The sequence below is a fragment of the Gavialis gangeticus genome, unplaced genomic scaffold (assembly GCF_001723915.1).
Source record: "Gavialis gangeticus isolate Ggan-Ray unplaced genomic scaffold, GavGan_comp1, whole genome shotgun sequence".
Classification (NCBI taxonomy): domain Eukaryota; kingdom Metazoa; phylum Chordata; order Crocodylia; family Gavialidae; genus Gavialis; species Gavialis gangeticus.
In genome coordinates this window covers 134,998,755-135,010,761 of record NW_017728992.1, presented here as the reverse complement: position 1 = coordinate 135,010,761, position 12,007 = coordinate 134,998,755, and the positions used below count along the sequence as shown (strand labels likewise).

The 12,007-nt window shown below is 44.6% G+C and overlaps 1 protein-coding gene across 1 annotated transcript in view; it reads left to right on the top strand.

The window, feature by feature from the left end:
- The first annotated feature begins 2,388 nt into the window (after positions 1-2,388).
- The window catches only part of RPL7 (ribosomal protein L7), a 10,689-nt gene continuing 1,070 nt past the window's right edge, over positions 2,389-12,007 (top strand). The window contains exons 1-6 of the mRNA XM_019527805.1: positions 2,389-2,487; positions 3,829-3,931; positions 4,638-4,804; positions 6,300-6,437; positions 7,112-7,221; positions 9,509-9,718. Coding sequence (XP_019383350.1) covers positions 2,474-2,487; positions 3,829-3,931; positions 4,638-4,804; positions 6,300-6,437; positions 7,112-7,221; positions 9,509-9,717 — 741 coding nt within the window. The 5' untranslated portion in view covers positions 2,389-2,473 and the 3' untranslated portion in view covers position 9,718. The remainder of the gene's footprint in view (positions 2,488-3,828; positions 3,932-4,637; positions 4,805-6,299; positions 6,438-7,111; positions 7,222-9,508; positions 9,719-12,007) is intronic.

Here is a 12,007-nt window from a genome sequence, read left to right as displayed (position 1 = left end):
GCGTCCACAGCAGCGGGCGGTGCCGAGGCCCGAGCACGACCGGCTACTCGGGCACCTCCGCACCGCCCGGGCAAGCTCCTAGCGTTGTTTCCGCTGCTTATGGGCAGCTCAGCTCCTCCGGTTTGGTTATAGCCAGGAGTAAGGCACAGCACACATGCACAGTGGGAATCTCTGCCCAGGGCTCCTTCTCCCCTGCAGCTGCAACTTCTGTGGCTCAAGTATTAGACTCTTAAGTCACCTCAAGGCCCATCAATGAGCCTTGGTGGAGAATATCCTCCAGTCGAGTGAGTGCAACCATGAATAGTAGCTCTTACATGTGCATCTACGAAACACTGGTAGAGCTGCTTTTCAAATGCTAGAGGCAAGGATTTCTTAAGATTTCTTTTACAGGACCAACTATGTAGTGGGGGTAAAGCCCAGAAGAGGCATCATCTTAGTTGGACCCAGCTTGCCCAACATCTGTATAGATTGGGAGCTTGAGTGGGACTTTTTAGCACCTTTACCTAATAGCTGATTGAATCAGCTATTAGATAAAAGTGGCAAAAAGCCTCCCGGAAGTGACCAATTTATCGACACTGTGGACCCCGGTCAAGCACAATGCCCCTTCTGGTAAAGCACAGGGTTCCTGGCCCCCACCAGTCTTGCAGTGCCCAAAATTAGCAGAAGAAAATAAAAGCTGGATGAAGGCCTACCAAAAAGGAGAATAGGAGGGTCAGCCTCACCTTCCTTGTGTGGAAAGTATTCAGGAGTTACATAAATTATAATAGGCCATAAATCTGATATTGGTGTTTAGTCCTTTGTTCTTAAGGTCCAGCCATCTTACGAATTTTTATTCCTAAATTTGCTTTTTAAAGGTGTTTGGTGGATTTCCTTTGAGCATGAGGATTGTGAGGTCAGAGACAGAGCAGCCATTCTGTGAGCAATGTACTCCTAACGGTAAACATACATCTCTGTACTTTATATTTTTTCTGTGAGCATTCATTCTGTTGCATACTTGCTGTTCAGTTTCACTGATGTCATTGCAGTAAGGGCATTTGATCAGGTATCACATTTTGGATATTGCTATTAATTCCATCTCTCATAATGTCAATACCTGCCAGAGGAAAGGATGTTGGGGAAAGGGTGTGGGGGTAATCTTGCATTGGACCACTTGTTGAATTTGAGTCCAACCGTGTAGCTGATCCAAGAAAAGATACCACTACCAAAACACCCTTGCCTCTCATGTCATTCTTGGGCCACTGTGGCTTCACTCCAACACTACCTTCACACCTGCCACACTTTCAGTCACCGCAATTGTGCAAGTGCAGTCTTTGGATGTCTAAGGAAACAGGTGTTCAAAGATTGCAATATTGGATCCAAAACCAAGCTCATGGTTTATTAAGTTGCGATCTCCACTTTACTGTATGGAACCAAGATGTGAACTATGTACAGGAGACACCTCAGGTCGCTGGAGAAGTATCATCAATGCTGCCTGCAGAAGATACTACAAATCCAGTGGGAAAGAAGACAGATGCACCAACATTAGTGTCCTCTAACAAGCAAACACCATGAGCACTGAGGTGATGGTCAACCGACATTAACTTTGCTGAGCCAGCCACATTATCCAAACATCTGACTCCAGAAACTCAGTCAAAGCGTACACTCAAGAGGAGGACAGAGGAAGCACTTTAAGGATCTCCTCAAGGCCAACTTGGAAAAAAAATGCAACACTGACATCAAGTAATGGGAGGCTATCACCCAGGACTGCCCCAAATGGACAGAGTCTGCTGCAAGGATCTCAGTACTTTAAAACCTAAAGATAACACGAGATGGAACACGGGAGTGGCAGAAACAGCAGCTCATGGACAAAAGCAACAACCCAGAGCCACCCATCCCACGTGGAAACATGCCCCAGTGGCAACAGAGTCTGTGGACCCGAGACAGGCCTCATCAATCAGCCATCTTCAGACCCACAAATAAGACAATCCTCTACTGAAGGACTGACAATGATGCCAACATAAGAAGAGCAAGTAATCCTAGAAGGGCGAGTTAATTATTATAGGGTCAATGGATGAATTACCTTGAGCAGCTCTTGAGGGCGCACAGAGCCCCTTCAGTGTCAGCAAGGGGTGAGGGGCACCTTTCCCCAGGCACAAGTACTCTGCTGAAGCCCAGGTCCGGCCCGGTCCACAGCCCCGATGTGGCCTGGGGGACAGCTGCGCTGAACTTAGGCCTGACCCACCGCTCACTTTACGCGTTTGCAATAGAACTCCCACGGAAAGCGCCTAATACCCAGCGGGCATTTAAGGCCCGACCCCGGCCACGCACGCACTCCCGCACCCTTTCAATGCAGGCAGCAGCGAAGGCACCTGCGCACGTGTCAGGCACCGTATTAGTCACCTCGTCTGGTGAAGAGGGGTCCTTTCCGCCATGCCGCGTCTGCTCCTTAAGCGTGCGGTGCGCATGCGCACGCCCTCTCTTTCCGGTGGCGATCATGGCGGGCAAAGAGTGAGTGCGACCCGTTCTCTGGCACGATCCGCTGCCATCGGGGCCAGCGGGTCCCCCCTCCCTCGGTCCCGCCGCCGGAGCGCGTCCATCGGGTCCCTGCCTTCGCGCGGCCGCCCGCATTGGCCGCCCCGGGCTGGGCTCTGTGTGGCCCGGGGCTCCGCGCGGCTTTAGGGCTTGAGGGTGGCTGGGAGCGGGGCTGTGGTTCAGGCCGGACGAGCCGGGGAAGGGGGGCGCTGACTTGGAGCCTGCCCTGGGCCCCGAGCGCAAGGGACCAGCGCCTTGCCCTGCTGCGCCTGCGGGGGCCTGAGCGGGCAGCGCTGGTTCACCCTTGTGGGGGAGATCCGGGCCCATAGCTTTGCAGGCAGTACGGAGGGGCCAGGCACCGTTAGTGCCTGGACCCACAAGGTTTCTTGGAGACGCAAGTTGTAGCTGTGTTGCTCTAAGGATGTGGGTGGGTGAGGTTCCTTGGTCTAATAAAAGATCCGGGATTTACCCGGATTGTCTGCCGGTGTGTTGGAGAGGTTTTCAGACCAAGCCCCAAAGCGGAGTCCGCTACATACAGTACCTGAGGACAGCGCTAGACCTGAAGCCTCTTTCTTTCAGCCTGAAGATGCTTTACTAGATGTAATTCAGGGGTTCTCGACCTTTTGTGTACCAGGACCCTCTTGTCAACATCAATGGCCAGTCCCAACCCAGTGCCCCTCTCACTCCTGACCCGCTGTTCTCAGGCCCCAGCTCACCAGTGTGTGGGGCCCCAAGCCTGCAAGCCAAAAACCACAGTTTCGCACACTTTTTTTCTTCTGTAAAGGAGAGTCCATTTTTAAAGCTTGTTCATGAGCCTTTCATATATTGTTGCAACCCACAGATTGAGAAACACTGACTTTAATTAGTTCGGGTTATATAGTGTCATGGCAGACCACTGCTGTGCTGTTTTAGAGCAAGTTCTTGGTATATAGCTAGGCTTAAACATCTTATATTTAATAGAGACTCCTGTTCCCTCTCTGTAAACATGAGGCTTGCTTGTTAAGTGGAATGAACCAGTTCTCAAAGAGTGTATTCAAGTTTGAAGTTCAATTCTGGCAGTAAAACGCAGCTTCTGTACACAGTGTACGATTACATAAAGCCCATATAGGCTTCTCCATCTCTGTGAAAGATGCTCTATGGCCTTGTTATAATGTGAAGAGGAGTTCAGGGTAGGTACAAGCTAGCAATGATAGCATGGGGAGGGGAAGCAAAACATAATTTCTGTGTAATCTGAGTCTGCATTTATTTGACCAGGTGATGTGTATATATAAGATATTACAACTTCAATAGCCTGGTTTTTGTTTTTTAATTGTACAGAGCAAAGAAGGTGCCATCGGTCCCCGAAAGCCTTTTGAAAAAGCGAAAGGCTTTTGCAGATATAAAGGCTAAGCGTCTGAAAAGACTCTTGGTTCAAAAGAAGGTAAACAGTTACAAGTATGTTTTAATAAAATATATTGCTGTGCATTAAAGCTAGTTCTTGAAGTGAGGAACTGTACAAGTCTAATATTTTGTTAAATACTTGTATTGGTAAAATTCTCTGACATGAATAGTTGTTAAATAAGCATTCAACCTGTTGTTTTTTAGTCAGAGTTCTGATTCTCTTAACAGAAAACAGAAATTTTAGGGAAGTATTCTTATGGGAAGTCTTAAGCTTTAAAGTTCAGAGGTGGTTGCTTGTAGAGCAGAGATGACAGTGCTTGTTAGTGGACAAAAGAAAGCTGTTACAGAAGGTATCCTGTCCCATAAGGATTAGGCATTAGGAGTACGTTTCTTGTTGGCATATCTATAAAGCCCTTCAGCAGCTTTGTCAAAAATATCACTGTGACAGCCTTTATATCCCAAGTTTAAAAAAAACCAAAAAACCTGTTTGTCCTAATTTATCACCCAAAATGCTTCAGTAGCATTTTGGGTGATAAATTAGGACTCTTATGTATACAGGGAGTCCTTAGGCAATGCTGCTGTGTTAAAGTTGAAGTTGATCTTTCTACATTAGTGTGTTAGGCTGTCTTTATGTAATTAAAGTCCACATTTTGTGAAGCTTGCTTATGCCTGGGAGTCATTGTTATTGAGCTGCTGTAGGTTAACTCCATTGTGCTATGTCTTTGGCTGACATATCCTAATTTCAGCTTCGTAAGGCACAAAGAGAACTGATCTATGCAAGAGCTCAGACCTACCACAAGGAATACAGGAAAATGTATAGGCAGGAGATTCGTATGGCTCGCATGGCTCGGAAAGCTGGCAATTACTATGTACCCGCTGAACCAAAACTGGCATTTGTGATCAGGATCAGAGGGTAAGTGTAAATACTCTGATATTTGTATTGATTAAGAACAGATTTCCTGTGTCTGTAAATGCTGGGAAATTTGCCCATCAAGTTGTAAGAAACATCTGTAGTTGAGGTATTTAAAATTCTCTGTAGTAGGTAATGAAAACTTGCTTGGAAGCTGATGATTGTAACTTTCAGTCTATATGACAGGACTTTCGGTAACCTGAAAAACAGAACAGGGCTCATTATTTTCCTTTTAAACAAGTTAATAGGAGATTATGGTGCTTCTATTTCATGGTTGCTTGACAAGCCAGATCCCTGGCATTTAGGTCCCCCTCAACCTGTGAGAGTTCAAACTCACATTTGCACCTCCTGGGAGAGTGTTCTATTATACAGCTTGTGATGTGAGAGCATGCCTCACTGTTCTTGCACAAAAGGAAATGCACAATTCCTGGCCCAGAAAGAGTTGGAGGGAGGTTGGCTCTAGCTCAGTAATAAAGGCACTCAACAGGGTGAAGGAGTCCTGAGTTCTAGTTCCTGCTCATTGCCTGGATTATAGTCTGGTAGTATTGGAGCACCTTACTGGGAAGTTGCATGTGTAGGCTTAAACCCTAGCAGACTGAGGAGTCCTAGAATATGGGTCTGCTTCTTGGGCAAGTCCACTACCTACTGGTTTTTAAAGAACAAAGTTGCAGCTGCATTTTGTGAATGGCCTGATCCTGTCTGTATTAAGTGTGCTGAGTTGGGGCTGAGCTGATCAGGGCCTTCAGGAGACTTTGAGTGCTGTTCTATCTACATCAGGGGTTAAGAACCGGGGGTACTTGGGAAGGCCCTAGGGGGCCTATGTGGTGTGCCGCTACCTTGCATCACTACATTCAGCTGCCAGGGGACCCCCCTCCCCTTGCTCATGGGTGGGCCCCCAGGGGAACCAAACCCCCTCCCACATCCAGAAGAGGTTACCCATCAGGAGGGGTGCACTCCTCAAAAAAGGTTGAAAACCCCTGATCTATACTTGTTACTATTCAGCTGGGAGCTAGGAGCCTTACTGGTTATGCCAGGCAGTTCTGCAGGTGTGATTTTTGCACCTAATGAGAGAGAGGTGGCTGCTCAGCCACCTTCCTTGGCTCTGCCTTGGGTGGCGGTTCAGGGAGTTGAGTACCTAAAATCTACCAAGGGGGGAGTGTCTTCTACAATTCCTGATTGTAAGTCCTGCCATCTTTGGCACTAAGCAGCTCATACTTTGTCCTCAGGATAAACTAGAAACTTTTTCTTTTATAAAAAGAATCTTGAAGTAGATCGGCTCTATTTTCATCAGTTTTGAAGAGTAAACCTAGCTAGAGTTGGTAATTGTACAATTCATGTATGTTGTTACTTTGACTTACTGATAAGTGTATCAATAATGATGTATTGGTAGATGGGTGGAACACTGGTTTAGTAATTATTAGCAGAGCCAAACACTTAAAGCTATTTTCGAGTTGTACTGTAAGTAGACAAGTTCGAGCATCTTTTTTGTGCTTTGCAGTATCAATGGTGTTAGTCCCAAGGTTCGCAAAGTATTGCAGCTTCTTCGCTTGCGTCAGATTTTCAATGGCACATTTGTAAAACTCAACAAGGCATCCATAAACATGCTGCGTATCGTTGAACCCTACATTGCATGGGGGTAAGTAGAAATTTTGCATTTCTCTCAATTTTAGCCTTTGTTTAATTTCTAATTCACTTAGCTTCTTGGCTTTTGATGTACTATACAATACTAGAAGTACAGACTCCCTACCTATTCAAGTAAAAGCCTTCAGACTTAACACATTTTGTGTACGACTTCTGCTTCATCACACTTGCTTTCTTAGGGAACACAAACTTTACAGACTATAACCTTAAGCAGTATAAAAGGTAAATGCTGTGTATGGTTTGATACTACTTAATTATTCATTATGAACTCCCAGTGGCAGAACCAGAGGCACTGTGTTTTTTCCCTATATTTGTTGCCTGTGGATTTATATCCTTTGAAACAGGTTGGCAGCCTATCAAGCCTTCAGAGCTGTTGGGTACAGCTCACAATTCAGGAGCTTTGGTGGCAGGGGCCTTTGCCCATGTTTTGGTGCACTGTGGTTGGGCACCAAGGCACAAGAGCTTCACCTGTGCCATACCCCAGCTGAGCCACAGTAGCAACAGCAGCTGAGTTGTTCTGTCCTTCTGTTAGGAAAACATTGCTGACCATTGCTTGAGTTCATAGTGAACTAAGCATGGAAATTTGCTTTTGAGCATTTATTTATTGGTGTAAATTGTATAGTCAGAGTAGTACACCCTTTTAATTTGTATCCAATTCCTTTATTTCAGTTACCCCAATCTGAAATCTGTTCATGAATTGATCTACAAGCGTGGTTATGGCAAGATCAACAAACAGCGTGTTGCTCTCACCGATAATTCTCTGATTGAAAAATGTCTTGGTAAATGCAACTTATTTTACATTTACTTTCTCTTATAGTTAGACTGCATAGTTAAATCAGATCACAAGTCTTTGAGTGATCCCCTTAACTGCCAGTAGAAAACCTATCCCTGGAAAAAAGAAAGTTTTCAATGTTGTAATCCATATTTCTGAAAAGCAGGGTGGAAGAAATGCATTGGAAGCTACCTTTAACAAACTAGCTATAGAACTGTTAATTTTTTTGTTAACTGCAAAGCTTGCCTTTCAAGAAACTTGGTTTCTGTGGGGAGAAAACTACTGCTTTGACCATGGCTCTTTTATTCCAAGTAGGGAGGAAAGTCAGTGACGCATGCAGGGCTGTAGGAGAAAATACTTGGGGTGCACTGAGAGAGATTTTCTTGGCTGATACCAGTAGCTGATGATTTAACCAGCCATATCCGCTGATACTGATATTGAATAATTCTGTTATTTCTAAGTGTGGGGGTACTGATACAGGAGATACGGCAGCACTTTAATTAGAGTGGCTCTCAGAAGTGCTGTCTTCCCACCATTCCTGGGGCACATGTAAAAGTGCCCCATGATACTTGCAGCCCCTGCCCTTCACCCCTAGTCTGGGGACAGCTGCTTTAGTCTGAGGCTGCCCAGAGTTAGGTGGTCTGTGGGCACTTCAATTACAGCAGCTCCAAGAGCCGCTTTATTTAAAGTGCTGTCCCCTGCCCTCTTCTTCCCCTCCCCCCCCAGCTCCCAGAGGCTCCCTGCTGGCGGAAGGACCCTGCTACACACAGCTGGGGGGGTGGGAAGGGGCAGCTGCCCCCTGCCAGTCTCTGCCCCTGGCCCTTGGGGCACACACCCCTGGGCACTGTGGGCTAAGTCACACTGGGACAGGCAGCTCAGCTCTGCCTGCCCCTCTGTATCTGTTATGTCTCTGACATTCAGTGCCTTTTACAGTGCCCACCCCAGTCTGCAGTCTGTTGCCCCAGTGCCCAGGACACTGCAGTAGCTGCTGTACTCCAGCCCAGTCTGGCCCACCAGTGAGGGACTGGGAATGTATCTGGGGTCACCCAAGGTAGTGGGGGGGAACCCAGGCATTCGGGGGCCCTGGAATAATTAAATTACTAGAGAACATTAATCAACTAATCAGCCAAAAAAAAAAAAAAGCTGATACCCAATGATGTTAATTTTCCTTTTATCAATGCCAATCTGATATACAACTGATATATTGGTGCACCTCTAGAAAATGCCATGATTAATCAAGTGGAAAAATGTTTGAAACATAGGTAAATATTTCTAAACAGAGATGAAACTTAATACGTTCAGTGAATATTATCTGACTTAATTAAACAGTAGTTTTATACTCAATATTTTGGCATAAGAAGTTACTGCTAAGGCCCCATCACAGTGGCTTTGTGACTTGTAACCCAGTTGAGGAGCTGCGGTCAAACATCCTAATTTAAGAGAAATGTTTAAGTTTGAATAGGTTTATATGACCATGGATTCTAGCCTGTGGGGTACTTTCCAGTACTGTACAGTGTTTTTCACTCTTGTGGAAAAAGGTGAAGCTCCTCTTTTTGTTCCTCTGGAGTTAAAGGAGGTGAAATAGTTTGTCTGCAGTTCAGATTGTTCTTGCTTGTTCTTCATGCACATTTTTGTTACAGAAAAAGTATATTTGCTTCTTGTGTAGTGCTGCTTTTAGCTGAGCAATCATAGTTCAGATATGTGTATCATCTCCACAAATGATGCTAAATTAATTCTTTATCTGGAGTAGGAAAGTGCACTGAAGTTCTAAATGGGGATTGCATGCAAAAGCTCTAGATTGCTGTATTGTATTACCACATGCCCTGGTGAAATCCTTGTTCTTGACCTTTAAAAATTTCATTGGATACAGAAATGCTCTTCTGACACTCACTGTTCATGTGAAGTGAAAATCACTTTTACACTTTAGTGTAAAGCTATAGGCAGTTGGGTAAGCTTTTCTTAAAGTGGCACTAGAACAAAAGTCTTATCAAAACTACATTAAAACTGGTTGTGGTTTCCCCTCTTCCCCCTATTGCTCGTTGCAGATCTTAAACTAAAGTGCTGCTGCCTCTTGTTCAGTGAAATGGAAACTAGCAATCGGCATAAGGAAAAATGTTAACTGATTTTGAAAAGAAAATGTCCTGCTGATTCATGCAGTCTTAACGCAGGCGACTAATATAAAGTGCTATTGGTTATTGAACATAATATTTTTATGAATTGTTTTGTAGCTTGTCAATTCGCTGGCAATGACCATTAACCTGTCAGTTACGTAATTGCTGTTTCCATACTCTTAGGAAAGTTTGGTGTCATTTGCATGGAAGATGTGATCCATGAAATCTACACTGTGGGTAAAAACTTCAAAGCTGTAAACAACTTTTTGTGGCCCTTCAAGTTATCATCTCCTCGAGGTGGGATGAAGAAGAAAACTATCCACTTTGTTGAAGGTGGAGATGCTGGAAACAGAGAAGACCAGATTAACAGACTGATAAGGAGAATGAACTAAAGGTAAGAATCTCAAGTGTCACTAGAAAGATGCTGCAGGGTGTGTGGGTCTCTTGTTTTTTTGTATAGTTAAAAATAAACCCAAAGACCATTGTCCACATCTTTGCAAAGTAGTGTTGTACGTAACCTGTATGTGTTAATTCTGTTGCATGTCTCTTGCTCAAACTATTTTAGTATGAAACTTTTACTTGAGGCATGAAGCCCAAAGCATTGACAACCTTGGGTTTTACTATTAAAATCATGTTGCTGAAGTTCATGTAGAAATCAGAAGTGTGCAGAAAGTTTGGATCTGGATCATAACTGACTTTTTACTTCTACCTCCTGTTGAGTACTAACTTGCTGGAAAACAATTTATATATGTAATAACCTTTTTGGAGTTGTAATGGAAACCTTTACTGCCTCTAAATGGATCCAAAACTTCAGTCTTTCCTAGAAAGCTCTTGCTTTTGCCATTTGTCACCAACAAATTACTTATTTGGCCACAGGGGCCCCCTCTTAACAACTTGTCTAGATGTAAGTCTGTCTTAACAGTTGACTCTTGGCCTTGCAAAATGTCTCGTGTTCATGTGAAAATGAAGGAACTATAAACTACTAAACTATAAACTGTGACCCCAGTTGTAGCATAAACAATTAAATATCTATCATGTAGGACAGTGGAGCTCAACTTTTAGAGCACCATCAGCCACCACCTTCCTCCCCGTATATTAGGGAAGATAGGGAGTTGCACAGCGAAGGTATGAGTTAAATCAGCAGCAGCATGGGAATGGTCTAAGCTGAAGCATTTGGTTGTTGCTAGTTGACATAGTAATGGTATCCTCATAAGCAAAAAGGCCTGTTGTTTTTTCAAACAAACTCTGAAAGGGGGGTGAAGGGGACATTTAATTTCTCTATGAGGTTGCTGTTTGCTTACAGTAGCAGAGAACCAATAGTAAACACTTATTGCATGGCTTGAATAATATTCCTGCTAGGTGCTGTGCTTTTTTTAGTGCAACTGCAGAAAACTGGCATCAGTGTACACACAGTTTTTCCAGATGGGTGTGTGCATGCATGTTCTTTGTCTTGGAAGCTTTGTGAAGGTTATGGCCAAGAGGGCCCAACAAATATCATTATAATCCAGTCTGTTCTGTACTTCCCCTTGGGTACTTGGAGGAATCTGTAGACATGGAATATTGCCCTTCCTCTGGCTTCATGGGCTATCCTGAAGCAATGTAGTATCATAGCAGGGAAATTAAACTCTGAAATTGGCCTCTGTACCATTTGCTAGTTTTCTGTGCTTTGAGATCTCTGAATGAAGATTTATTTTAAGAGCTTGTTAGATTTGGTGCATAGTGTTGGCTCCTTCTGCCACTTGCTAACCATCCTTTTTTCTGCAAGCAGTTATGACTAGGCTTCACAGGGAAAGCAGTCATCTTAGGAGGAAAAGTGGGCTACTCCATGGAAACTTTTCTGAAGTTTTGGGGCCTTGCATATTGCTTTATTATGTTTGGGCCTCTAGGCTGGCATTTTTTTGTAGGAAGGTATCTGGTGCTGAGGGGTAATTCTGTGGACTGCTGAAAAGCCTGCTTGTTCACATTTAATTTTCTGTGGAAAAGGTTATGGACACCTGCTTTTAGTGAACCACGGATCTCTTTACTAGATGCCCTGATGTCTGAGCAAAGCTTCCTTTGCTTTTGCTTGGCAGTGTCCCACTTTCTAAATTAGGATTTCACTAAAAGAAAAGGCTAACAGCTTTCTTAAGATCACCCACAGCTTTTCAGCCTCTATCAGTAGGTGAGCCTTACCATTTCAGTTCTTTGATTTGTTAGAGTAGCAAAACATAAGAAGCAGAGTTACCTGAATTTCCAACAGCTCTGTGAGAGGAGGGAAAAAACAGATTTCTGAACTTTAATTCTTCTCTTGGGGAAAGTGGCCTTTGCTTATGTAGTGAAAGCAAAATCTGTAGATTAACAAAGTAGTCTTTCTTTACATTACATCAGGGGTTGTCAACTGGGGTATATGTACCCTTGGGGGTAGTTGGGAGGGCCCTAGCGAGTGTGCGTGGGCAGGCAGGGGCTGAGCACTGCTGCCTCCCAGGAGCAGGGCTGGGGGTGGGCGATGGCAGTGGTGCCTTCTGGCCGGAGGGACACGGGTTGGGAGGAGGAAGCTTCCCAGCACCCTGCACCACTGCTTCCCAGTGTATACCAGCTCCATGTCCAGCTGTGTGCCATCTCCCTCCCCTCCCTCGGCTGCTGGGGGTACATTTTTTAAAAATGTCTGGCCACCAGGGTACACTTACAAAAAAAAAAAAAAAA